This window comes from Oculina patagonica, chromosome 14 (assembly GCF_052425735.1).
Source record: "Oculina patagonica isolate OP01 chromosome 14, crgOcupat, whole genome shotgun sequence".
Classification (NCBI taxonomy): Eukaryota; Metazoa; Cnidaria; class Anthozoa; order Scleractinia; family Oculinidae; genus Oculina; species Oculina patagonica.
Genome location: NC_135771.1, coordinates 14,979,092 through 15,002,773, shown reverse-complemented (window position 1 = coordinate 15,002,773; position 23,682 = coordinate 14,979,092). Strand labels below are relative to the sequence as shown.

The window sequence follows — 23,682 nt, the reverse complement described above, 5'->3', positions numbered from 1 at the left end:
AATACTACGGAAACCGGAATAAGCTCCGGCCCGATGGTCCACTAGGCCCAAACACAAACTTGACAAACTATTAAAGGTGGAAATAAGGATTCAAGTATGTTTCCACTATTTTACTATTTCTATGTTTTCACTCATTTTACTGACTTGTATTTATTTTTGCAGATCAAATGTCTGAAGTACTGGCCGAGTGCCAGTCCAGAAATGTATGGCCCTGTCTTGGTTTCACCTGGCGATGAAGAGGAACTAGCCGACTATGTTGTGAGAAAGTTTTCCATTCAAATGGTATGTCTGTCTTAAATTGTCACTTTTTTCTTTGTTGTAATGTTCTTTATCAAGTACTTACCAATGATCAATAATTGGACCATGCTAACTATCGGGTTATGAAGTGGAACATCTAAATGATGCTTTCAACTGCAGACTTTAACTAGATAAAGAATGAAAACTGTGATCTAAATGTGATCTGCTCACACGAATCAAACCAAGCTCCTATTTGTTGGTTATTTCGAAGATAGACTCGAATTAGACTCAAATTATGACAAAATATCATTCAGAGAACATCTGTTATTTTACCATGGCACAGAAAACGGAATGTCAGCGTTGTTCCCAGGATGCTTTCACTGACGTGATAATCTCGTCCAATAAAAAAAGTCTTCATTGATTCAGGCCGACTCGTGGTGTACAGTAGAATGAGAGATACTAATTACTCGTGATTTAGTCCCCAGGTTAAAATGGTTTTCACCAGAGTTTTTTTTTAGTTAACTTGGTATTTTTTTTTTCTTGTCTATTAGACTTCTGATACAGCAGAGTATCGTGCTCGTGAGGTAACACAGTATCACTTCACAGCGTGGCCCGATCAGGGGGTCCCTACTCACGCTACCTCCCTGCTTGCTTTCTTGAAGAAGGTCCGTGCTTCAGTGCCAGAGGATTCTGGGCCCATTTTGATCCACTGCAGGTAAGGGAACTTTTGAAAGGCGAATTTCGTGCAAGCGAACAGCCAGACTTTACAACGTATGCCTCATGTGTTCAAATTAATTAATATGTCATTTATTTTCCTGTTTTACCATTGTTAATCATTCACGCTACCCTGTCGCATGTTGAGTAATGTTTTATTAAATATTGTTAGGCTTTCTGTCATTAAAATAGATTACGGCGCAGCGCAAGTAACGTGATTCATGACATCACTTGCGGGGTAAAATGATTAACATCTTTCTGATATTATTGACATGTGTCATTTATCTTGCCAGTGCTGGCGTAGGTCGAACCGGGACATACATTGTGCTTGACGCCATGTTGGACCAAATAGGTGCTGAGGGGGTGGTAGACATCTACGGTTTTGTCTGCCACATTCGTCAGCAAAGAAGCTCTATGGTGCAAACAGAGGTATGGTCGGTGAAAAACTCATACATTTAGCCCCGTGTTGTTATCAACAAATTTTTTGATTGTCTGAGTGTTTCGACACTGATTCTCTTGTAGACAACGGATGAAAAGACCGCTAAAAGATGTGGTTTTTGAAATATGCAAAGTTGCGTTCTTTTGGGATTCCCTTTTCAAATTGTTCTTTTATTTGTATTCCGGAATAAGAAAAGTGATAAGGCCAAGAGTGTGTGGGACTTACTGTGATGGTTACTTATTATCTTTTTGTTTAACAGGCACAGTATATATTTATTCATGACGCTCTGATGGAATATGTCACATGTGGCACTACAGAGTTTGTTGTTCGTGAATTGCCAGAGAAGTTACGCATTTTGAACACCGTGGATCCTGATAGTGGAGACTCACTTCTGGTAGCGGAATTTAAGGTATGTGCCGCATGAGTAGTCCTCTCACGTGTGTCTTCCCGTGGAACTCCAGACTTACAAAAAACCACCCTCTCGCGCGTATCGTTTTAACGAATGTATTTATAGAAAAGTCTTTGTGAAACACGCTCTTTTGGATATTATAGAGGTTTGACTGAGTGGATTTAATTCTCTTTACATGAAATATAATCATCATCAAGTCTCTTTGCGCCAGGAGGCGCATAAGGCCGTTTACATGAAATATAACATAATAAAATTTCTGTGGTCTCGATTTTCACTGACTAGTTCCAGGAATAGTTAAAACATTTTGAATGCCGTTTTATTCGCACGCTGTTGAACTTGTAAAAATAATCTAATCTTACCTTTTCAGAACCTTGGCCTCGGTGACTGTGATAGTGACTCGTTTATCACTGCCTCTCAGCCAGAAAACAAAACAAAGAACAGATTTGCCATACTTCCTTGTAAGTTCAACGTTTTTAAACAGCAGATGTCCTAAAATTAGTAAAAAATGTAGATAACGCAATGAAGCCAATACTAAACAGGCGAAGACATGCAACCAGTGCAAAGCGTGGGAACTCGGGCTTACATGAAAGTTCCAATTGGTCAAAAATATACATGTTTGTTCAGTTGGGGTATGCACAGCAAAAATACAATCTCTTCGGTAGGTTTGGTTGGTAACTAAGAAATGCTCAGACTACGAACAGCCCCTCTTATTACTTTGTTCGACGAGGTGAAGGAAACAAAAAGGGCGAGAAGGAAAAAGAGTTGGAAAATAGTCGTTGGAAATAACGGCTAACTACTGCCTTCGCTCTCTTTTTACTTCACGTTCGACTGACTAAGAAATAGGAGGGACTGTTCGTGGTCTAAGGAATGCTGTGTGATAAGAGAAACGAACCACAAGTACTGTGTATGTGTAGAAATGGGTGGCAAGTTAGTTCTCACAGGAAACCATTACCCTTTCACTCTCAATGCTTGTGTGTAATAAATGCTGTCATTTTGCTTGATATGTTTTGAAATATACAGTACCACATGAAAGGCTGCTCTGAAGTTTTCATGTGAATAGTATATTATTAATAATGCTTTTTAATTTCTTTAATTGTTCATCAGTTGATCGAACAAGGGTGAAATTATGGCCGTATACCGGGCTAGTAGGCTCTGATTACATCAATGCAAGTTTTGTTGACGTGAGTACATAATTTTGACTGTTTCAGTCACTTGTTTTATTTGTTAGAATTGTATTTCCATATTAAAACTCACATGCTATTTGCCGCTTCTGTCATATCATAGTTCACATGCCATTTATCGTTACTCTCATATCATAGCTCACATGCCGTTTATCGTTCCTCTTTTAGAGTTTTCAGCAACGTGAAGCATTCATTGCTACCCAGGCCCCGCTGGACAACACAGTCGTGGATTTTTGGCGAATGGCCTGGGAATATGAAGCCTTTTCCATAGTGATGCTGTCCACACTGAGCGAAAAAGAAGAGGTCTGGGAATTAATCACGACATCGTTTTTGCTTTTTTGTATCTGATGCGTTTGTCTGATGGGTTTATGTATTTGTTTTGTTCCAGGGACTATGTGCTCACTATTTGCCTCACAAAGAAGAGTTCATTGTGTATGGATTGTTGATGATCGAGATTGAGGCAGAGGATTTTAGAAACGGTTTCTGTAGGAGACACCTCAAGATAACTAACACAAAGGTAAAACAATAACAAGTTTTACCTTTAGTTGCGCCATCTTATGGAACAGCCTTCCTTCCAACGTAAGACAAGCAGAGTGCCTTGGGCAATTTAAAGATCTACTTAAACAAGTACTCTAGGTCACGGCATTCATGGAAAGCAACTATTTTTAAAATTTTTCATCTCTGTATAGCTTTAGCCTTATAATTGCTGGCTAAGCTGACCAAACGGTACATGTCAGTGGAGAAGCATTCTTTTCAAGGAGTAGTCGCCTCTTGTCAGTTTCATGAGCCCTTAGAGTCGATAACAGACTTTTATATATCATGTCAATTTGAGAAAGATGTAAGGTTCATAATATCTTGAGAGTGGGACAAAGAAAAGAGAGAGCACCCGCCCGGTGTTTTGGAGACTATGGGTTGGATTCCTGTTGGGGTCTCAGATTTCTTCTTTGTCCCTCGCACGTGACATGATGAACATGTGCCTCTTTCTCATATCTTTACCGAGCTTAAAATTTACCATCTTTCTTTATTTATCATGATTCAATTTGTTTTATCTACAGAGTGGTGAAATCCGCAACCTTTATCATTTCCATTTCACGGAGTGGGCAGAGCGTTCAATTCCTCTTAATGGAGTAGGACTTCTTGATATGATGAAGTGCATTACCAGGGTACAACAACAGACAGGAAATGGACCAATTGTCGTTCACTGCAGGTATGACCTTTATGAGTAACCCAGCAGCAATGTTCTTGATAAATGCTTATCAAGAACATTGCTCCTCTGCTCTTAGAGAGATAACAATAAGCCATAGAGAAAGAAGGATGGTTAATCTTCGAGAAGATTGGGACATATCACGGATGACGAACATAGTTCGTTAAAGTAGTTTTCACTTAGGAGTCGTAAATCCAAAACCAAAACAGCTACAATGACCAATCGCAAGAAATGCAAACAGCAAAATGAACTGTGGAGAACACGAAGAGTACAGTCGAAGCTCTCGCGAGCGACCATTGTAAATATGTAGTTGTGCGTTTTTAACATGAGCCCCTGGCTCGGGAGATTGGGTAACCACTCCCAATGTCTTTGACTTTAAATAAATACCATACCATACCACCTCGGGAGTTCAAAAACGTGGCCGTAACTAGACGGTCACTGTATGTAACTAGATCAGGTCGCTTACGAGAATAAGCTCTCGTAAGCGACCACGCGCTGAAACCATATAAGCTTATCGGAGCTTTTAGCATAAAGCTTTCTACCTCAGTCTCAGAGAAACAGTCTTTCTCCAGCCGGTATATGTAATGATGATGATGAGGTAAATGTGATCAAGTAGTGTATTTTGACTAATATTTACGAAACAGAATCTTTGAGTGGTTACTTTCTAGAGCTTACTGAATACAAAGGACCAGGGCAATTGATCCCAAATGTGGTCGCGGTCGTTTATGGGAACAGTTGCTTACGTGATTTTTTAATTCAGCGTTTGAGTGGCAATTTAAACGGGGTTTCACAATGGTGGCTGTAAGGAGAGCTTTGACTGCAGAAACCAATCACTGAGAAAAGTAAAGCATAACCAAAGCAATTATAAATTTCTTTCGACACTCATTTGAGAACACTCTAAGATTAATCCGGTCTTATTTTTTCTTTTTGTTTTTCTAGCGATGGCAGCGGTCGTACCGGCACGTTTTGCGCCATCAATATAGCCCTGGAGCGAGTCAAGTTGGATGGAACGATCGACATGTTTCAGGCTGTACGGCGCTTGCGTACTCAGAGACCTCTTATGGTACAAACGGCGGTAAGGACAATCCCATGATGCTCTGTTGGTTTAACAAAGAACCACCTGAGCTCTTTCTTTGATTAGGTTTAGTACAAGATAAAGAGAAGTAACGACTATCTGATAGTCTTAACGGGGGTATCTTTGGTTTTGATAACCTCTGATCAAGCCTTCTTACTTCCCTGTAAATGTTAGTTCCTGCTCGTAGCGTTTGGCTAAGATAGTGTTGCATGTTGATGGGTTTTTTTATACTCATAACTTGTCTGCCTGACAATATATTTATTTCTACGGGGAAGTTAGTACCCAATCAATGACTTCGACTCTGTTTTCTCTTTACAGGAACAATACAAGTTATGTTACGAGATGGTGCGATTGTTTGTGGACTCTTACAGTGATTACGCGAACTTCAAGTGATTGGATAATCTGTGTAATGCCGTTACAAACATAAAGACTACAGTTTTACTTGTCTAAGTCCTGCCGATTAAGTCATGTGCTTATTGACTAAGCCTGCAGTTTCGTGGAAGTTGTTGCGAGGTAATGTGACGTCAATTGGAACGCCACGACCCGCCTTTGTGAAGGCTGGTCCTATGTCTGAGTGGATAACAAGAATAGGAACTCATTAATGGAAAACTTTATAGAGTGATCATTTGAGGCCTGAAAGGTGGCACGGGATAGACAACACTGGAGGGAGAAAATAGGCTGGGACAAGCGAATTACGATGTGAACTTTACGACTTATCGTTGGTGTTTCTTTAATATGAGACACTAACAGAATATTTCAATTTAAAATTTAGAATTGGGATGTCGACCTACACGTACTAATGATTTTTATTGGTTGGAATTTCATGGTGAAGATGTTGGCTACAAAGGTTTTGTAAATGTAGGTGAATATTTATTTTTTAACAATATGAGATGGAGACGCGATATGCTTGAAAGTTATAAAGCACCTTATTTTTACGTGATTATTTGAACGTACTTTACCGCGGGATTGACTAATTTTTTTCTATTAGGAATCCGCGGGATTCAATCATTTTGTCTTTTAGGATATGGGTTGTCCCGGTAACAGAAGAAGTCAAGAGTTGATTGCAATGCTATTTTTGAATGAAATGATTTAACTCTAGCACATTTTAAACGGTTGTACGTATTTTACTGGAATGATTGTGGATAGTACATTTGTTACCAAACTGTTCCACTGGAAGAGAACAAAAACAATCGAAGCAATTTATTTTTGTTCTGTAGTTTTTAGAGCTGGAACATTGAGCTGCGACATACAAGATGCAAGCAGCATACGGACAAGTAAATTGTTTTAGTGTATAGAATTTTGCAACATTTTTAATGTAGGAAACAGTTTTGCAGCCTTTTAGGTCCCTAGGGTGCCATAGGCAAGAGAAAATGAGTTGTGAAAAATTGAATTGTAAGTCTGCTGGTACTAGTACTGGTAGTAGTAGACTAGTAAAACATTATTTATACACGGTATCAATTCATACTGATTTGATGCTCTTCCATCGAGCCGTATCTCAAAACAATGCGTTAAGTAATTAATCTGCTTCTTTCAAAGGCTTATTTTTACTTTGACCCACTTTTGAGGGCGAGAAAGGAATAATTTAATATGCCACATCAGATTTTTGCCGATCATGTGTTTGGTATGAGTGATCTTAATTCTTTTCTCGTGTAATTATACAGAATGTCGACCACGGTCAAACGAAGATAAGGTTTTAATTTTCACAGTTTAAAGTTCGATACATAACCGGTATCCTGACGATTTACTAAGCTTTTTGGAGCTTTACTAGAAAAGTTCTACGTGTTTGAAAATAGCGATATGCGGACTTGTCGGCGCCACTTGTCAAAGCACTTTGGTTCGGATGCGGAACATTTAAAAAGTAAAACACTCGTTTACCTGAGAAAATCGGAATATGTTTACTTTCAGCAACTATTTTATCTGTCTTGCTCGAACTAACGCTTCAATATGAACGACATTCGCCGAAATAGAAAGAAACCTGCCTGAGGCGTTTGACCGCGGTGAATACATAATGGGTATGTAAAGTTGTGAGAGCATGGGAATTTTAAAATTACCAAGCAGAAATGGACTTGATATATCTCATTATCAACATCTATTACCTTATTGTTACTTATTTTCGCGGGAACTTAATTTCGCGAAAATGGAAAAGGTATATTTCGCGGGACTTAAATTTCGCGATTTGGCCAAAAAAATACGTTTAAAGGAACTAAATTTCGCGAAAATTGTCAAAATACTGGTCTGCATTAACAAACAGTAAGTCTCAAAATTGGCACAACTGATTTAAATTTTCCACAGCAATTGTTTCCAATGACACTGAACAAAACCATATAACAGAACCAAACCAGCTAAAAACAGTTTGACATGTTCCTTTGTAACAAAGTAGAGCTAGTTTGAAGACTGTACCAAGATAATTATGCAGTAAACTGACGGCAACGTTGATTAATCATAACGAATTATATAGAAGGGTATTAAAGTTCGCGTCGTTATTTTTCGCGAAAACCTTTTTTCGCGGGTCTTTAATTTCGCGATTTTTTGAAAATCGCGAAAATCGCGAAAATTAAGTCCCGCGAAAATAAGTAACAATAAGGTAGTTTGTACTATAAGTAATGTTTTAACACTAGTATTAAGAATTTAGATGTTGGCATAGCACATCCAGCCTCCGGGGGATATTTTCTTTTGTCCTCTTAGCGGTGCCTGGATACAGTGACCAAATGCTGCCAATCATCTTCTACCTAAGAATGATATCGTCGCTATATCAGTTCGCGAGTTAGCATCAAAGCCTGGAAAAGCTAAAAAAATTCATATTGCAATTCTTAAAATCTGTTTCTTTGAGCTGGACATTTGGAAAAGCCACAAATACGTCGTGAGATAAGCATTAACGTTATTTGTTCTCTCAAAAACACTTCAATCTGAAGTTGTTCTGTTGCGTACTGCATAGATGAGGAGATCACTGTGACAGAATTTGCTGCTCTTCTTGTTTTTCTTTGGCTAAAACAATGAAAACGCATACTGTGGACTAATTGTAACCAACTGTTTAAAATGTCGAAATATCATTGAACAATACGTGTCACGGAGATCTTGCCAGCTACAACTTCAGTTACTGACTTTTACTCGCAGTTTACCAAGAACAAAGGCTTCTGGATCGAGAGTAATGCAACCGTTTTGTGCCTTTGGGCATGCTCCGTATCTTGGCACCGCTATGTGTAGAAGGAACCAAAAAGGCTAAGCTGCACCGCCACCCCCCCCCCCCCCCCCCTCCCCCCAACACCGAGTCTTCTAAGGAGTGGAAGTTCGACTGTATAATATGCTTCTGTATTTAAACCAGTTTGGTTCTTGTTACTCCGGCTGGAGGCCAGGAGTAGTAAAATGGGCTTGATTTCTTTGTAGTCACAAATCTGCAAAATTGCGCAATCGAGTGACGTAATCCCACTGTGCTTTGCGTACCATCTGCTTGACCTCGACAGGGAAAAGTCGCCATTGCAAGTAACTGCAAGTGAAGTCCTTGATGCGGAGTCTTTTGTTCCACGGAACGGATTACAACTTTCAAGGTCTTGTTTGTTATGCTAAACACGTAAACTTCACTTAACACTGGTAGTGTTAAGAAATCCATCTTTCTTTCGGGGCCGCGAAGCTGTGTCGCGACGCAGTGTGTTTTGAATACAATATGGACTTGATCAAGACTTTCGCGGCATCTCGAGACTTAGAAAGCAAATGTTATGTATATTATTGCTTTGAATTTTAGATGGCATTTTTAGAAGGATCAGTAAAAGTAGTCAAGTAAAAAATTATAATGCAAAAGCCGTCCGCTGCAGTACAAGAAATGCTTTTGCGTGAATAATTTAATTAAGCGTGCAGGGTTGTTTCACGGTTAAGACGCTTGACCTTTTGAATACATTTCGTTGCTTCATCTTCTATGAAATTATCTGAATAATGTTTTTTTTTTCTTTTCTCTTTTTCGTTTTAGGGGGTCATCGATCTTTGTTTTGGAAGACGCGATGTATCTGATCATCTTTCACGGCGACCGACTTTGGTTTTGTGTTTTAAAAGATTTAAAATTACTCCAGTACTCCAGAAAAATAAAGTAGTTATTATAGTTAGTAGAGAAAGTCTTTGAGGAACATGTAGTTAAGTTGTGTAAACAAATTTATTCCTTCTGGTGGTCACGCAACGCTTCCGTGATTCATAAATAACTCCCGAAAAACGCTTTTTCACCAGAAGTACACATTGAGATGGTTTCATATTTTGACAAGTCTTCATTAGCGAGTCCTTACTACAGCGGAACGAAATCCGGTTTAAGACGTAACGATTCCCCGATATACGATGTTTCGCGTCCTTGTACATCATTTATATTCGGGGTTCCAATTTCTAGTACTGTCATTTTTTTATTTGTTTGCATTTGTCTTCAACTGTATACGTCTATATCTATTCCTATTTCTAGGCGCTTTTCTTTTTCTTAGGGAGATATTTGTTTAAAACATTTCGCCCGCTATACGGACACCCGCTAATACGGACACCCCGCTATTACGGACAGTTTCGTTGGTCCCGACAAAACCTCATACATTTTCTCTTAATTAACCCGCTTAATACGGACACCCGTTAATTCGGACAACGGACACTTCTCCGTGTCCCCAATACAAACTCTTTACTTGTCACCCGCTATACGGACACTGTTTATCTCTCACTGTCAATTTTCTTTCGCGATTATTTGCTAACTTATCTGGTCTAATAATACAGAATTCGACGAGTTAAAACGACTTTATTACAAAGAGTAGCTTAAAAGCGACGCGTTGTCGGTCCGCCTGGTTGTGTCGCAAGCTAACAGCGTCCGTGCAGTAACGACTTTAGAAACTTTGAACGGTACGGTTAGTTTCAGTAAGAATTTTTAGAACAGTTCGGTTGCTGTTGAATGCGTTTTATTTCTTGTATATCGATAAAACCTGTGTCCGTGATTTTTCTGACCCCGCACGGACCCCCGTTAATACGGACAATTTGGCATGTCCCCTTGGTGTCCGTATTAACGGGGTTCCACTGTATTTAAATGTTCGATAAATGTCCAACAAGTTAAACAAAAGAACTCTTTTTTTCACTGCCAATAGGTCTCTGGTTGGCACATTAAAAACAATAGGTGTATTTTATGTTTTATTTTAGCCTCTTATACCCGGGAGTTCCGATACGTACCCAATCCCCTCCCTATCCTCCACCCCTATGTCACTTCCAGGGCCGGAGTGAACGCTCTGCTAGCGTCTTGTTTGTAAAAGGATTGTCAAATCTCATATTTGGTTTCCTAAGGTTTAGGACAATGTTATGTGTCAAGGCTAACTCCCACGTGTTCAGGCAATAGTGAACAAATAAAGTAATTAACCTAAAAACGGTGAACCAGTCATTGCATTATTAGTTGAAGTTTGGAAAACAAAACCGTTTAAACCTTAATGTAATTTTTAAATTTCAACACTGTTGTGCTGCTTAGCTTATCGTTGCTTGATGATATAGGAAAAGAAAACATGAATCATACATTCATGATTTCTCCTTCAGTAAGCGACGTAAAACTGCCATCACCCACCTTACCATTAGGCATTGTCCCTCCTTCAGATGTCAAGCCATGAACCAAAGCGGGAGAAAAATCAAAAGGCCCTTTAGGCCGCCTCCAGTCTAAATTGCGAACAAGAGGGTGGAACTGATGAAAGCGAACAGCGGCTCTAAGGAAAATTTTACATTTAAAAACATGTATACTACTTTATATACAAGCGACTTCCCATACATTCTCTTATATGAAATCTGCGCGATGTTCTCACAACTTGCAAAGCATCATTGGGTCGGTAGTCATCGGATGCCTCTAAGGCGCATGAGCAGATCCTCTCACTGAACTTGTCGAAACAATGTCAACAACAACGTGGCGGCCAGTGAGAGAGTTCGGTTACTTTTATATAGCAGTAAAGAAGTTTTCTAAGTTGTGTCTTTAACCCATTGGCTCCCGTGCCGGCCTGAACCGGCCTTGACGATCATTGCTCTTTCTTCCACTTGTGACGTCATCATCTTTGATCAAAAAAGGCATCACTTACACTCAAACTCTGAAGGAGGAAAAGCTCTTTCCGATGATGCCCCAATTACAGTGATTGGGTCAATTGTGCTTGAAATACTCACAAAAATGCTTAAAAATTTAAGTGAAAAACTCGTAGGAGAATTTGCCACAGCCACCTATGGCTCGTCAGTGGCGAGTATTTCCTGTTTGGATGGCACTTTCTCGAAAATAACCAAACTGCAAGCAAGCCCAGTAATAGGCCAACAACTGCTACAAAAAGATAAGAAAAGGAGAAAAAGTAAAGGCAAGAAAAAAAAGAATCAAAGATCTCTTCGAGATATCGACTTTTTTTGCATGAAGTTAGTATGAGTAGAAGGTTTATCCTGGGCATTGTTGTTCGAACATATGGAAGAATTCAAACGTCTTTCAGTTCAAGCATTTTTTTTATTTTCGCGGAGGAAATGCTGTATTTGTCAGTCGCGACGGCTGGGTGCTTTGCGACTCATATACTTTGGCTTGGTTAAAAATGGAAAACTTTGACGTTTGCCTTTAATCGAAATAGCTGTTTCCTTTCGAGTTAGAAAGATTTCTACTCGGCTTAATGCAGGGTTCCCGATAAAGGTTACGCACGACAGAGTTACCTTTTGTCTCGTCACACAATCTTAACCCCACATTAGCTCACATTGAGAAGTAAATTTTCGTTTGGATATTACCAAAAGCCGCTTTTCCTCGCGTTATTCTTTACCTTACGGCTACACATGCCATTTCTAACGACTACATTTCCAGTAAAACAGTTGCTGTTTATTTTTCTAATGGCGATGCATTAACTTCTGAACAGAAGCAAAAAGGTTTAGCGTTTACTGCTTCCACCGGAAGTAATTTCACAACAGGCTACAAAAACACTTGTAAATATCACTTAACACATTTAATGATGTTGCAATTCTAAATTGTGCAACTCAGCAGAAATAATCATTTGTCACGAAATGAGTTCCCTTTGGTTAACTATTAGCAACGTTTTAGTGTGTGAAAGACTTGTTCCAGTACAAATTTGCGTTGTTAATCGTTCTAGGTTAAATTAATATTAGCGCCTAAAGACTTGTACCAGTACAAATTGCGTTCTTAAGCGTTTTAAACTTCGCTACCTTCGAGCGCTGAACCCCTTACATTCTTAATTGGTTATGTGACGTAAGATTTGGGCTACTCACGTTTTTGATTGTTATATAACGTTTGTAAATTTGACAAGTCACGTTTTTTCTACAAGAACGGAAGTGCTGAAGCACAACTATAGAGTGACACTTTACAAGTCACGCGCTTTGATCACCCACAGCGGAAAGTATTCCCTTGAGAAATTAAAACAGTCCCTTGAGAGTTAACAAGAATGTGATTCCTTCCGGTTCCAGATTTATACCCCACATAACTGCTATTCTCCTTCTTTTTGCTTGTAAACAAGCAAAAAAAGTCGAAAAAACAAAAAGCCTAGATCAAAATTTGGATTGTGCGCATGCTTGAACAACAATGACCTAAAATCCGATGATTGTGGAAAGAAAGGCATGCTTCCAAGTTGCAAGTGACTTTTTGAGTAGTTTGGAGCTTAATTAGCTCATATATGACGAGAAAATGTCACAAACGTCCAAAAAATGTGGGTTTTTTTTTCAAACATCTCCGGGAGTCAATGGGTTAAAACAACGAAAATGTTTCATTTTTGCTAAGCAACCAGGCAAAACATAACTAGATTCCAGGCCTTAACCGCGCTATCTGAGCACAAAGTTGCACGGTTCGGGTGATTACACGTGTCCGTACGAAGTTTGGAACCGTGCCGGTCAAAAAGTTGACCTGCTTTTTTCAGGTCCCAAACTTGCACACTTAGCCGTTCAAAAATTTGTCCAGTTCCGCCGGTCCCGTGTAAACGCAAGGTCGAACCGTGCAAGTTTTTGTCCGTGCAAAAATTTGTCCGGACCCGTGTAAACGGGGCCTAACAAGCAAAAAAGTCGAAAAAATGGCGGTTTTTCTATACGGCTTGGCTCGCAATCACCTTTCTATAAAATGAATATAAACAAATTTTTATTAGGAAAATAAATGTTAAACGAAAATGTGAACTTATTTGTCAGTACTCGCGGTAACATAATTGCTGATGTTGTAACTAATTACAGGGTATATTCAAGGTTTTCTTGTTCCTATACAAATACCGGGACCCCTCTTTTTTATTTCAAAAAAAGTTATCTTGGGATGAACAACCAGTAGGCACAATTTGAGCAAAAATCTGTTGTCAGTTCTATTTGATTTTCGGTGAATGCCATTAATCAGGACTCTGTTTAAACTAGCTTAATTTTAGCTTAACCAGATGCTCTTGTATAAATAATTACACAAACAAGATATAAAATAAATAAAATTAAATAATTAAATAATTAAGTACGATTAAATAATTCTACGGCTCGAATATTACACCTTTCAGCCTAAAATTTGGCATGAAGCATCTCTGTGTGACTCTTTATAACCCTACATTTTTTGTTTTTGATTAAAATCTTTCGAGAGCCGAGAAATTAGCAATTCTGTTCAACGTGCCCATGCATTGCTCTGTAATTTATAATTAAATAAGTACCATTAAATAATTCTACGTGTAACGATAAGTTTTAGGGCTGTGGCGCCCCTCGGCCGCGCGGGGTTCTTCGCGGGGCGCCGGGGTCGGCCGGGCGTCGTGGGACGGGGATAGCTCGGTGCTCCGCTTGCGCCGGCACTCGAGCGGTCTCCGTCCCGCGGGGCGGCGCTTCTCCTCCTTCTGTGGTCTCTCCCTCGCTCGTGGTGTCGCGCTCTACGGTCCCGACCAGGCTGGGACTCTGGCTTTCCGTCTCGTGCGTCTCCGTTGCCTTGCGCACGTGTGTCCCTGGCGGGCGGTTCTTTGCAACTTTTCTGGGGTGTTCTGCTTTGCAGTGTGTAAACATATTCTTTTCTCTCGTGTCGGACACGATACTCTTTTTGCTGGGCGACGGACAATAATTGACTTGTCGTGTGATAGCAAGTTGATGGGTCGCCTCGTTCGGCTAACGCAAAAGCAGGTAAAAAAATACAAATTAGTCTACTTGTTCGTTACAGGAGGTTTTATCAGTGTTACTCGTTGAAAATCCGCGGCTTCGCTCGCTCAGAAGGTCAACATGCTGTTTCTAAACTCGATTAGAGGGTTTATTTCTATCGTGACATACGGCTTGAATATTACACCTTTCAGTCTTAAATTTAGCATGAAGTATCTCTGTTTGACTCTTAATAACCCTACGTTTTAGTTTTTGATAAAAATCTTTCAAGAGTTGAGAAATTTGCGATTCTGTGATGTACCTATACATTGCTCTGTAATTATGTAAATCATCTCTGTGATTAAAGGAGAAGTTCACTCCAGAATGGCCATTTATTTTCTTTACGCCAATAAAAAGTTTACACAAAGATATGCTATTCACCAAACTTTCAGCCTCCAACGGTTGTTATAACCATACGAAATCTTTCCCAAAACTCGAGAACTGAACGCCGCCATCTTGGAGCTGGTAATGTATGCGTGACGTCAAAGAGCTCAGCCTGAAGTTTGGCGGGAAAATTTTTATAGTCGAAACTCCTTGTTTTCTGTATTTCTTGGAGCTCTGTTTGAGCAAAATGGAGATGCACAAACAGGCATTCTGACAAACAAAAGCCACTACGAAAAAAAAAAGAGTTTCGAGTATTTAAATTTTCCAACCAAACTTCAGGCTGAGCTCTTTGACGTCACGCCTACATTACCAGCTCCAAGATGGCGGCGTTCAGTTGTCGAGTTTTGGGAAAGATTTCGTAGGGTTATAGCGCACGTTGGAGGCTAAAATTTTGGTGAATAACATATCTTTGTATAAACTTTTTATTGGCGTAAAGAAAATAAATGGCCATTCTGGAGTGAACTTCTCCTTTAAATAATTCTCGCTCGAATATTACACCTTTCAGTCTAAAATTTGGCATGAAGTATCTTTGTATGACCCTTAACAACCCTACATTTTTGTTTTTGGTGTGGATCTTTCAAGAGTCGAAAAATTAGCAATTCTGTGCAACGTGCCCATACATTGCTCTGTAATTGTAAATTATTCGCTACGCTTGAATATTATTGCGACATGCAGTGCAGAAATTTGGTGGAATTTATCTCTGTACGACAAACTAAAACAATGCGATTTTTTAGTGTTTTGCTTACTCATAACCGAGTAATTAATTTTTTTTTTTAAGCGCGTCCAAATATAATATCAGTTAAAATATACAAAACAATATATTCTGTACCATACAAAGTTACGATAGCTCAGTTGGTAGAGAACACTTCTACAGAAGTCGTGTATGCCTTGGTCGTTGGTTCAAATCCAAATGGAAGCCATTATTATTCGTTTTTCTCATTTTTTTTTTAAAGTCAGTATGCCGTTTTATTTAAAATTTTAAAGGCTGAACAAACGCAACAGTAAATTTTTATATTTCAGTAATTCTAAGGGGACAGACCATGAACGTAATAGGTATGTTGAGATCGAACGCCGGCAATTTCAGTGAGACTTCAGCCGCTGATGTCAATAGAATTGGAACGCTTGTAGTGTAGAAAAAAAAAACACCACCGAGAAATCAAGCTATGCGAGCGAAATTTTCGTTCGTATACCTTTATCTGTGTGTGCGTCCAGCAAAAATTGTACACAATTTGATTCCTTTACTGACTAGGAAACTAGGAGCTACGTTGTAATTTCATATATAAGTGGTGTAGGGCCACTATCGTGCATGTTTAAAAAGGTAAAGACTATCGCACCTTTCAAATAAATATTAGCGAAATTTCTTAAAAGTATGAGTGGAATTAAACATTTGAAAAAAAATAAACACACTTTTAAATTTCAAAGACATGTTTCGGACACGCCGTATCCATTATCAATTTGAAGATGTTTCTTTCAAAATTTGACATTTACACGGGCACACGTCTCAAAGAGGATATCCCGCTCCGTATTGTCTCCGTGACACTCCCCGAATAAGTAGTACCGCTCTACTTTTCCTCTTTCATGGATGTGGCGTTCATGGTATTTTCTAACTACATGTAAACGGATGATCTCGGAGAGCAATAACAGAAATAATGTTAAATGTTATAACCGACCACGAAAATCACAAAAATGATTGTCACTATCTTGTTTGTGCGGTTGCCCCTAGATAATTACACAAACAAGATATAAAATAAATAAAATTAAATAATTAAATAATTAAGTACGATTAAATAATTCTACGGCTCGAATATTACAGCTTTCAGCCTAAAATTTGGCATGAAGCATCTCTGTGTGACTCTTTATAACCCTACATTTTTGTTTTTGATGAAAATTTTTCGAGAGCCGAGAAATTAGCAATTCTGTTCAACGTGCCCATGCATTGCTCTGTAATTTATAATGAAATAAGTACCATTAAATAATTCTACGGCTTGAATATTACACCTTTCATTCTAAAATTTGGCACGAAGTATCTCTGTTTGACTCTTAATAACCCTACGTTTTGATTTTTGACAAAAATCTTTCAAGAGTTGAGAAATTTGCGATTCTGTGCAACGTGCCTATACATTGCTCTGTAATTAATAATGAAATAAGTACCATTAAATAATTCTACGGCTTGAATATTACACCTTTAACAGTAAAATAATGTTAAATGTTATAACCGACCACGAAAATCACAAAAAAATGATTGTCACTATCTTGTTTGTGCGGTTGCCCCTAGATAAATAAATAAATAAATAATTACACAAACAAGATATAAAATAAATAAAATTAAATAATTAAATAAATAAGTACCATTAAATAATTCTACGGCTTGAATATTTCACCCTTCAGTCTAAAATTTGGCATGAAGTATCTCTGTGTGACTCTTAATATTCCTATATTTTTGTTTTTGATGAAAATCTTTCAAGAACCGAGAAATTTGCAGTTATGTGCAACGTGCCCATATATTGCTCTGTAATTCATAATTAAATACGGTACCATTAAATAATTCTACGGCTTGAATATTAACCCTTTCAGTCTAAAATTTGACATGAAGTATCTCTGTGTGACTCTTTAACCCTATTCAGACCGGGCTTTTTTTGACCTTCTCAGACCAAAGGGGTGGGGGGGGGGGGCTTCGGAAGCCCCCCTATGTAACTGCCAGAATAATAAAGCAATCACCATGAAACTTATAGGATGTATTGTACGTCCGAAACTCTTTATTTTGGTATACGTCACGTGGGATGGTGACGTCACATGGGATGGTGACGTCACATCACGTGACAATTACATCATGATGTCAAAACAGCCGCCATCTTGGATCCGCCATCTTGGATTTCAATTTTTTTCCAAAATGCCAGAAAACCACCAAAATCACTGCAAAGTACTCAAAATGAATACAAATGTGCTTTTAACTCGTAAAAATGTAAAAATAATCCCATTTAAGTTGATTTTTATTAACAGAAACACGCAAAATTACAAATTTGGGAAAACATGCTTGTCAAAATGCCGTTGCCATGGTGATGTCAAGTTGCTGACACATCATTCAACCCTACCAAATTGTTGTCAGATAAATTTTAGGAAAACTCAGAAAGTTTGGCAGCGTTTGGTTAAATCTAAAAGAAGTTATAAAAGTTCAAAGTAAGCGCGGGCCTCAAAAGCCCCCCCCCCCTCCCTCCCAGTCTGAATAGGGTTAAACCCCTACGTTTTTGTTTTTGATGTAAATCTTTCAAGAGCCGAGAAATTTGCAATTCTGTGCAACGAGCCCATACATTGCTCTGTAAATAATTCAATAAATAATTAAATAAGTACCATAAAATAATTCTACGGCTTGAATATTACACCTTTCAGTCTAAAATTTGGCATGAAGTATTTCTGTATGACTCTTAATAACCCTACGTTTTTGTTTTTGGTGTGGATATTTCAAGAATCGAGAAATTAGCAGTTCTGTGCAACGTGCAAATACATTGCTTTGTAACTGTACATATATAAATCATTCCTTATGCTTGAATATTAACGCAATATGCAGGGCAGAAATTTTGTGGACATTATCTCTGATTGACAGGCTAAAACAGAGCGATTTGGGGGGTTTTGCTTACCCATGCCCGAGTTATTAAACATTTTTTTTTAAAGCGCGTCCAAATATAATATTTAAATAATCAAAAGAAAATAATCTGTATTGCAGAAAGTTACGATAGCTCAATTGGTAGAGAGCACCTCTACAGGAGTTGTGTAAGCCCCGGTCGTTGGTTCAAATCCGAACGGAAGCAATTATTATTATTTTTTTCTAGGTTTTTTAAAAAACAGTATGTCGTTTCATTTAAAATTTAAAGGTTGAACAAACTCAACAGTTGATTTGGATATTGGTGTGTTAAGATCGAACGCCCGCTATTTCAGTTAGACTTCAACCGCTGAAGTCAATGGAACAAGAACGCTTGAAGTGTAGAAAAAAGCACCACCGAGAAATCAATGGCTGCATCGGATCGACCATACGTAGTGCTAATTGCAGCTATGTTGTGTCCCAAGTAAAACTAATTGTTTTAAATGTTTTTTGTCGTTGAAAACCGGACTCTTGACTGCCTAGGCTCGCAAGCCCTTGCGAAAAATGAAAAGAAAAAAAAAACAATAAAGTTTGTTCCTAGTCACATTTTTCGTTGCTGAAAAATTAAGGCTTTTGAATGATAAACACACAACAAAAGGAAACAAGACGAAAAATCTCGCCAGCCATTCCGAAAAATAGTTTGCAACAAAGCAAATTTCGCTAATTAACTGCTTTATTCAATGAAATATAGCGCTTAAATGCAAAATAAAAATCACGCCGAGATGCTTCTGGTGCAACGGCTTGGATTTAGTTTCGGATACTCAAGAACTAATGTTTCTTGGTAAGTACCTGCTTTCAAATATTTTGTTCTGTGCGAAGGTAGAGCTTTCATATCATGAAGTTCATTGTTAAATATCGATTCCATAAAGCTGGTTTCCATGTGACACTTTCGATCTATGCGATTGCTAGGTTCACTGAAAGAAAGATTTGACTGATCGTAGCAGTCAGATGAAAACAATCATTTAGTGATCATAATAGCGATCGTTGTCGCAAGGATCGTTGTAGTTCTATCTCGTCAATCGTAGGGTCATATGGAGATCATGTTACTCACCAGCGATCGAAGAACGTTATGACGATAAATACAAAACGATTCAGTGCGTCGTTGGCGGGTCAGAGTCTATTTTGTGGCGATCTCAGCGATCGTATGGAAACTGATATTCGTTACGGCGTCAACTTCGCAATAATCGCATCGATCGTAAGACTCGTAACGATCAATGGGAAACCAGCCGCCCCAAAAATCAAGATTTTAATATATCATAAAACTCGAGTAGTAATCCACTTCTATATTTTGGCGTAAGCATGCCAATCGCTTTCACTTAAAAACACTATAATCGTGTTTGGTACTAAATATAATCATTGGGCTGTACGGTTTACCGCTGGGCTGTGCGGTTACCGCTGACCTTGAGTGAGTGCGAGGAATAGTCTGGCTTGCTTTTATTGTTTGCATAGAGTCAGCAAAAACCTCGCTGGCTTTAATTGCATCTTAGTTGTTTGCCTTGAGGGAGCAAAACCTCGTTTATGATTTAAAATTTAATTGCTCATTTTTCTTATACATAATTCACGTCACCTTTGATGATGAGAAGGACGCATTTGCTGTGGTTAAAAAATGGTATGTGGTGTAGGACCACCACTGTACATTTTTACAGAAGTGCACTCTTCAAAATCTAACGTTTACACTGGTGCACATCTCATATATACATCTCCTATATTCTGCTCCGTAATACCTCCATAAACGGGCTTTGTGCCCAGTTTGGTATTAGGGTAGCCTCTTATATGCAATTCATGTGGCAAGCAAGCCGAGGGTCCAACGTGTTTGTCACTTTCAGAAAAAGCAGTACTGCTCATGTCTACCATTTAACTTATGTGGCGTGCATGTTATTTTTCTTACAAAATGCAAAATGTCTTGGAGAGAGGAATAACAGTGAAACAATATTTAATGACGTCATTACCCACCACGAAAATCACAAAACCGGTATTTCAATTATCTTGTTTGTGCGGTTGCCCCTAGATAAATAAATAAATAAATAAATAAATAATTACACAAACAAGATATAAAATAAATAAAATTAAATAAATAATTAAATAAGATCGATAGATAGATGCTTTAGTTCGTATAGTGTTTTCGTCCGGGTGAGAGTAGTTCTGTGAAGAACTGTTGTTGGTGACTGACGTTTCGACAACCTGAGCGGAAGTCATCTTCAGAGTCAAGTGAAAAGTTGTTGTCAGTCGATGATGTTATAAGTCTGGTCCGTTGAAGTTGATTGGTCAGTTTAGCCGTGATGTTATTAAAACTAATAAATTGCAACCCGAGGGTTGAATAATATAGTTTTTTACAAAAAAAATTACAATGGTTAAAAAAGGTTAAAATTTCTTATACATACAAAATGAAATATACAGCTATGAAATGTCAAATATTTAAAATTTGAGCGCATTGCTAAGAATGAATGAGTTCTTCAATCTGTCTGTCTTAAAATTAGCATTGAATTTTCGTTTCTTCCTCAAATTGTAATGACAGGTGTTCCTCTCTGGGAGAATATTATGGAGTTTGTTATTCCTGTCTTCTGCAATCTTTGAAAAAAGCTTGTTCGTTAGGGACTGTCTTCTTGCTGAAAGAGTTTCAAGACCAGCCTGAGCCAAGGCTTCTTGGTAGGGCTTGAAAAGAAAAATGATGCGCATTGCCCTCCTTTGGATCCTCTCTAACTCTTCTGAAAGATACTTTGGAAGACTATCGTGGAATACTGGACAAGTATATATTCAGTAAGAGGACGAATACAAGTTCGATAAAATTGAATTAGCTCCTATGTGCCGAGACCAGAGCGTTTGAGCTGTGACAGACAATACATCCGTTTCCTAGATTTCTTTCCGATTTCTTCAATATGACAATTCCATGTAAGGTTACATGTAATGCGCATACCTAGAATCTTAGCCTTAGGAACGCATTCGATTTCACTACCATTAATTACAATGGGGTCAAAGGAATTGTTTGCTGTACTAAAAGTTATTCAAAGTTCCTTGCGCTCTGCCTCATTGAGCTGGAACTTGTCTTCAGCTGCTCTGGTTACGAAGGTATCAACGGCGGTTTGGATGGTACTTGGCCGGTTCTTGGCTACGGTTTCTGAGATCGATGGTGGTGTCGTCAACGTATTTCCATAGCTTGTTATCAGGAATGTCGAGCTCTTTAATCATAATAGTCCGGCGGCTTAGCTCGAAATTTTAGTTGAATTGTGCACTTTTTGATACAAGCATGAAACTTGGCACAATGAAAGTGGTCACCAACATAAATTTTTTCAGATATAGTGCCAGGCCCGAAAAACACCGGTTTCCATGGAAACCTTAATTTATTAACCCTATTCAGACCGGGCTTTTTTGGATCTTTTCAGACCTCCGTAACTTCCAGAATATTTAGGCAATCACAATGAAACTTAGGGAATATATAGTATGTCCAAACACCTATCTTTTGGTATACGTCACGTGGGAAGATGACGTCACATGACGTGACAATTACATCATAATGTCAAAACAGCCGCCATCTTGGATCCGCCATCTTGGATTTCGAATTTTTTCCAAAACGTCATAAAACCGCCCAAAATTACTGCAAAGTACTCAAAATCAATAAAACTGTGCTTAAAAACCGTAAAAGGATGAAAATAATTGCATTAAAATTATTTTTCATTAATAGAAACACGCAAAATTACAAAATTGGGAAAACATGCCTGTCAAAATGCCGTTGCCATGGTGACGTCAAGTTCCTGACACAACAACTTACCCTACCATATTATTTCCAGATAAATTTTAGATAAACTCGCAAAGTTTGGTAGCGTATGGTTGAATCTTGAAAAAGTTATAAGCGTTCAAAGTCAGCGCGGGCACTTTCCGCCCGACCGCCCCTCTCGGTCTGGATAAGGTTAAAATCAATGAAATTTCGTGAAATATTTGTTTGTCCTGGTTTATAGACAAATACTATTATGCCAGGTAGTGATACCAAGTCGCACGTTCAAAATTTAGAATGAAATGCTGTAATTTAGACTGTTCACAGCCCTATATTTTCCTATTTTTCTTCTGTTAGCGAACGGTTCACCGATCGCGGAGACATGGACGCTAGCGCAAAACGAAAGACGCGAGGGAGCAGAGGGCGGGGAACGAAAAATCTTTTCCCATGCAATAATTTCCTATTAAATTATTGGTATCAAACAGATGGTAAAAAATAACAATTGTAAGCCTAATTAAAAGCATTCACATCTGTATTTATGAATAAATATCAACAATAAAAGGTTTATAAAAGTACAAGAAGAAGTACTTTGTGGGGAAGGGACAGGGGGGCCTCTCGGCTGAAAATTTCATTGCTGTTTACTAGCTGAAAATAGGAAATTGGCGTTGGCACTATATCAAGAATTGATTAGTATGCGAATGCTTGTAATCCTGCAAAGTTTGGTGCTTGTATCAAAAATCGCCCAATTCAGGAGCTAAGCCGCCGGACTATAATGATGAACAGCCACGGGCCTAGCTTAGTCCCTTGGGGGACCCCTGCTGGGATTGCCCCCCACTCAGAGAAACAGTCGGAGCCGAGCTTCACTCGTTGCTTGCGGTCTGTAAGAAAATCGATAATCCAGAACAGGATAGCCTCAGGGAGATCATAGTTGTGCAGTTTATTGATCAATATGTGATGATCAATAGGATCAAAGGCTTTCTTGAAGTCGAACAGTCCGCCCTTACTGTGGCTCCGTCGCCGTCGGTTGCACTGTTCCATTCATGAATCATGCTGATAAGCGCTTCAGTTGTACTTGAAGAGGGGACAGTACCAAACTGCCTTGGATCCACTTTTGCGAGTACAGCTGGTTTAATATAACGGTCAACGATAAACTCCTCTGCCAGTTTCGAGAGGATAGGTGTAAGCGAAATTGGTCTCAAATGTTTATTCGCATCCTGGACTGGAATTTGTTTGGGAATAGGAGTGATGTCAGCGTGTTTCCAGGAATGTGGTAATTTAGCCTCCTTGTAGGAGCAGTTGAGAATGTCCGTGACGACTAGAGCAAGGAGGTCTGCGTTCTCTTTCAGTAACCATGCGGGCATGTTGTCTGGCCCAGATGCCTTCGCTGGATTCAAGTTTCCGGAAAACACAGGTCTCGGAAATGGGGGGTAGGTCGGTATAATGTGCGTCACATGAAGTACGGGGAGCCAGTGGTGTAAAGGTGCTCATTGGGGCCAGGAATGCTTTATTTATAGTGTTGGCGAGGGCGGTGGGGTTTAGAAAGGGTCCTTGGTCGATATTACGTAAGACTGATATTGTGTCTGTGCGGGTGGCAGCCTGCATCCCGGCGAGT

The 23,682-nt window shown here is 38.9% G+C and overlaps 1 protein-coding gene across 1 annotated transcript in view; it reads left to right on the top strand.

The window, feature by feature from the left end:
• The window catches only part of LOC144637973 (receptor-type tyrosine-protein phosphatase S-like), a 47,526-nt gene extending 36,901 nt beyond the window's left edge, over positions 1-10,625 (top strand). Inside the window, exons 19-30 of the mRNA XM_078497064.1 lie at positions 163-282; positions 789-952; positions 1,245-1,380; positions 1,650-1,799; positions 2,167-2,257; positions 2,904-2,980; positions 3,149-3,283; positions 3,369-3,497; positions 4,036-4,187; positions 5,124-5,259; positions 5,578-8,585; positions 10,498-10,625. Of these exons, the coding sequence (XP_078353190.1) occupies positions 163-282; positions 789-952; positions 1,245-1,380; positions 1,650-1,799; positions 2,167-2,257; positions 2,904-2,980; positions 3,149-3,283; positions 3,369-3,497; positions 4,036-4,187; positions 5,124-5,259; positions 5,578-5,652 (1,365 nt within the window). The 3' untranslated portion in view covers positions 5,653-8,585; positions 10,498-10,625. The remainder of the gene's footprint in view (positions 1-162; positions 283-788; positions 953-1,244; positions 1,381-1,649; positions 1,800-2,166; positions 2,258-2,903; positions 2,981-3,148; positions 3,284-3,368; positions 3,498-4,035; positions 4,188-5,123; positions 5,260-5,577; positions 8,586-10,497) is intronic.
• Positions 10,626-23,682: the final 13,057 nt, after the last annotated feature.